The sequence below is a fragment of the Monopterus albus genome, unplaced genomic scaffold, assembly GCF_001952655.1.
Source record: "Monopterus albus unplaced genomic scaffold, M_albus_1.0 scaffold89.1, whole genome shotgun sequence".
Taxonomy (NCBI): domain Eukaryota; kingdom Metazoa; phylum Chordata; class Actinopteri; order Synbranchiformes; family Synbranchidae; genus Monopterus; species Monopterus albus.
Window position 1 is genome coordinate 426,977 of NW_018127969.1, and position 4,283 is coordinate 431,259.

Here is a 4,283-nt window from a genome sequence, read left to right on the forward strand (position 1 = left end):
TTCTTCCACCTAAAAGTGTAAATCCAAGCATCTAGTGGACATACAAACAATATGTGTCAAAAGGGTCATAAAAGACACAAAAAACATTTTCCTCTTCAGAACCTTAAGCTGTCAGTTTCTACGAGGCTGCTGACCTAGCCAGCCGAGGTCAGCTTGTACAGTCAACTCCTAATAATGTGCTGTGCTGTTTGGGACTGGCAGTCCAAACTTCATCCACAAAAGCTCATATCAACACAGGTAAAGCACCACGTCAGGCTCCTAGAACTACAGTCTCTCTTTCTCTCTCAGAGAGAACTAAAAGTAACATGTCTGCACTAGAGGAGGAGAGCGGATGGAGAGTCCTAGGATGCTACAGCAGTCCCTGTGTTTGTTGACTGGTCTTCGTCTCATACAACAACATTCTTACTACCATTTATAACTAAGAAAAGTAGCAGTCTTAGAAAGAGGAAAGTGCAATAAGGGCACAGGCAGCCCTGTCCTCTGGCAGGTAAGGGAGAGTGTACGACGACTACACAGTCTTTTCCCTGACCCCGAGGTTCCCTCCAAGCAGAGGACGGTCAGACCTCCATGTAGGCGTAAAAACAATGCACCTTGGAGTAGCAGGGTTTCAGCTCAATGAGCTCCTCCCATACTTGAAATTCAGACCATGCTGGCTCCAGTGCAACTTCAGTCAGTGCTGTTATCCTCCAGCTGGGAGATTATCATGATCAGGTTCTGAAGGCCAAAGATGAAACCACTGTCCTGGCCTTCATGCACTACACTGTCTTCTCCATAGTGTCGACAGGTGGTGTGAGCAAAGTCAATCATGCGCACGTCCACCATGGGACTGCTGGCCTCTACTGAGCTGTGAGATGTGCGACTGCTGCCGCTGTTGCCACTCCCACCAGCCACACTAGAGCTGCCACCCGCTGAGGAAGAACGAGGGAAACCAAAGGCCCCTTCCTCTTCCTCCTCTTCATCTGATGGCTCATCCTCGTCACCCTCTTCCCCACCACGATGTCTAGGTCTAGTGGGAGTCCTGGGAGGGTCTCCATCATAGATGATGAGCAGAGAGCTGGAATAGAAGCGATAAGATTCGCAGGCCTCCAGGGCAGCTTGCATCTCCCTGAGTCTGCGCAGCACTGGGGAGAGCAGTTCATGACGCAGGCGACGCCCATTGTGGAAGAACTGGTAGAGAGCCTCCTTGAAGCCTGCAAGGTTTAGCTTACGGCCGTGGTACTTATTCATAAACATCAGCTGGCCTGAGTCTGACTGGTACACCTGCAGGGGTTGCAAAGAAACATGAGCGCTACAGTTCATAGATAGTGTACACAACCACTACAAAAAGAAGGTCAGTGTACAGAATTGCATCTATACTGCACCTGCATGCCACAAAGCCGCACTCCAATAGAGGCTGATGTGCTCTGTTGACACTTGCGAATCTGATTGGCTTTTTTTTCCTCTGATGCATCATCCCCATGTTGGCGAGTTCCCATCTTCAAGTCTAACACACAGGGTACTATATAGCGCCATGTCAGGTTCTCCAAAAGAATAAACTCTGTGAAAAAGGGTCAAGGATCACAACAATAACTGAAGACCTATAAACTAACAGTGTATTTATGCTTTTGTTAATAACCATGTCCAGTCCCTGTATTACTGTGCACTTCACTACACACAGAAACACCCGATAAGTGTGTTTCATTCATGACAGGATACTGTATTGGTTACGGTGCTTTGCATTCTCTTTCATCCTCTGCAAATGCTGTTGGTGACATTTGAGACTCCAGGGGTTGTGTTTGATCTGTGGCACCACGTTGTCTTTCTCCAGGCTGAAGTAGAGAACCTCTGCCTGCTGCTGCACCTCATCACGATTATAACTGCAAAGTAGACAACACAGAAAAACATCAGCTTTAGTGTCACAGAACTTATTCATCAAAGTGTGTTATTGGTTGTGAAAGCATTAAGATGCAAAGGCAAGCATCCTCACCTCATGAGCTTGTCTTCTTTACGGCTGTGTCGGGCTCTGTCTTTGCTGCAGTTGTCATTCTCCAGAAGCAAAGTGGACTGGATTTTGTTGCTCCATTTCAGCATCTTGGTCTTGGGCTCACAGTCTGCCAAGGGATCTTTGTTTTCCAGGTCTCCTAATTCGCTGTGGAGGGGGTAGGCAATGAGGCACAGGTTCCCTTCTTCATCCTCTTCGAAACTGACTGACACTACACCTGAGATATGGTGAGAAGAAAAGTGGTTTTGTGTTTGGCAATAAAAAGGACAACCCTTACCGAACATATAGCCTTTACACATCTAAAACAATCAACAATCACTGGCATCACAAAGATAAATGAACACACACGAACACACACACACACACACACACACACACACACACACAATTAGATGTGACAGAAAAGAAGAGAAAGGAAGGATTTTAACAGACATTAAAGGTAATTTATACCCTTAACAGCAGATGGTAGATCGCAGACCGTGTTCATATGACTCAGTAACCAGGAAATGAGCGACAAAAAATACCACACAAGACTGAAGTGTATTAAAATGACCAGGACATTTATTAAACATCCTCATGGGCCACACACGTAATACAGTTCTACATTGTCAGGACCGATATAAGAAAATAAAGTACAGGTCTCTCTTCCCACATACAGAAACATTCATGAATCAGTGGCAAAACAAGCCACAGTGAAGGCTCACATAACCACAAATGCAATATACAGATTATTAATATTCAAAAACACCCATCCTGTCTATACAGGCCATAACAAAAATTTTATTTACATCTCACAGAGACTGTAAAAGTGATCATCATCACAGTTTTACATACTCAAAACAGAAACCAGATAGGGGGAAATGAGGCTGACACAGAGTGAGGCTGTTCACAGAATCATCTTACTGATTAAACAAACACAGTGTACTTTTTTGGAAATGCTAGTTTATGGCATGATCCACAAACAGGCACAGCTCCTAGTAAAAGTTGGGGGGGGGTTGTACTGAGAATAAACATCACAGGTGCAGCAGCTGATAAAGATAAACCGCAGACAAGAGGTGGAATGTGCTTGAACACATCAAGCTAGAAGGAGGCAGAGATGCGGACACATCATCCGCATTAATACATGACACACCTTGCATCCAATGACACAAATAGTAGCAGTCAATGAAGAAAAAAAAGTGCCACCGAGTAGTAAAGAATAAATGTCAAATTTATAGTGTGAACAATCTGACCTCAAGAGTCAGTGCATTCTGTTTTTGTATGTGAAATGGCTGGCCTAAGGACCCAGCACCCATAGTCTTTCTTCAGCCTGAGGCCTGGCTGATGTCACGTGCACTGACATCATCATCCTGCAGGAAGCCCCGCCCCTGAAGTTGTCCCCGATGGCCTGTGCTGTTCGCTCACAGCTGCACTGTGGGAACCTATGAGTCACTCTGACTTAATGAAGTACAAAGGCTCATAAATGAGTGATAAAGGTGCATCGGTTAAGATTAAAGGCCAATAGCATACAGTAAATCGTCCATAATATATTAGGATTAGGCTCAGATGTCCTGGTTGCCCAATCTTGCTTTCGGGTCTGTAGCTTGGAACTAACATCCTTGACATCATAATTTATAATATAAATTTTACCACTGTAACAAAGCTTAGAAGTCCACCATTAACTTGTCTACATCTCTTAACCTGCATCTACATCTTTGTGACAGTCTTAGTCTTTGCAATATTTTATACATTCAGCTTTCTCCCAAACTACAGACCATTGGTGACATTTATTTAACTCACAGAAAAGTTTAAAAAAAGTGGCTCTATGTGAACTGTAAGAGACAGTGTTGAAGAGTACTCGGAGACACCAGAAGTCCTCACCAATCTGCTCTCCAAATTGCATTCCTTCATCTTGGATCTTTTTATAGTCCCATGCTAAATTACTAAGGAGTCAGATACCAGGCATATGTCTTTACCTCTGTCATATGAACGCAAAAAAGACATGTGCTTCAGCATTTACTGGATGTCATTGTCTTTGGGTGAAACAGAGAGACTGTGGGCTTGGGATATATCCAGGGAACATGATATTCCAATTAAAAGTGTGTGTGTGTGTGTGTATATGAAAATGTGCATTTGTGTCCATTTTTTTGTACCCTGAAACCAGACCTGGTAATCTCTTCCACTTTACTCCCCCTGGCAATGTGTCCCATTTATTTTTGATCCCTGTGGAACTCTATCTCATCCTGAAACCGTACCAGTCTTAAAAGGCACGCAAGGCACTTAAAGACTTCTAGCTACTCATCATTGTGGAGGGCAGACAGGC

General features: G+C 44.2%; 1 protein-coding gene across 1 annotated transcript in view; it reads right to left on the reverse strand.

Moving 5' to 3' along the window:
* LOC109964502 (inositol hexakisphosphate kinase 2) overlaps nt 1-4,283 on the reverse strand; it is a 5,262-nt gene continuing 979 nt past the window's right edge. The window contains exons 2-5 of the mRNA XM_020607834.1: nt 1,967-2,198; nt 1,696-1,856; nt 1,362-1,537; nt 1-1,260 (exon numbers count right to left, since the gene is read on the reverse strand). Of these exons, the coding sequence (XP_020463490.1) occupies nt 667-1,260; nt 1,362-1,537; nt 1,696-1,856; nt 1,967-2,198 (1,163 nt within the window). The 3' untranslated portion in view covers nt 1-666. The remainder of the gene's footprint in view (nt 1,261-1,361; nt 1,538-1,695; nt 1,857-1,966; nt 2,199-4,283) is intronic.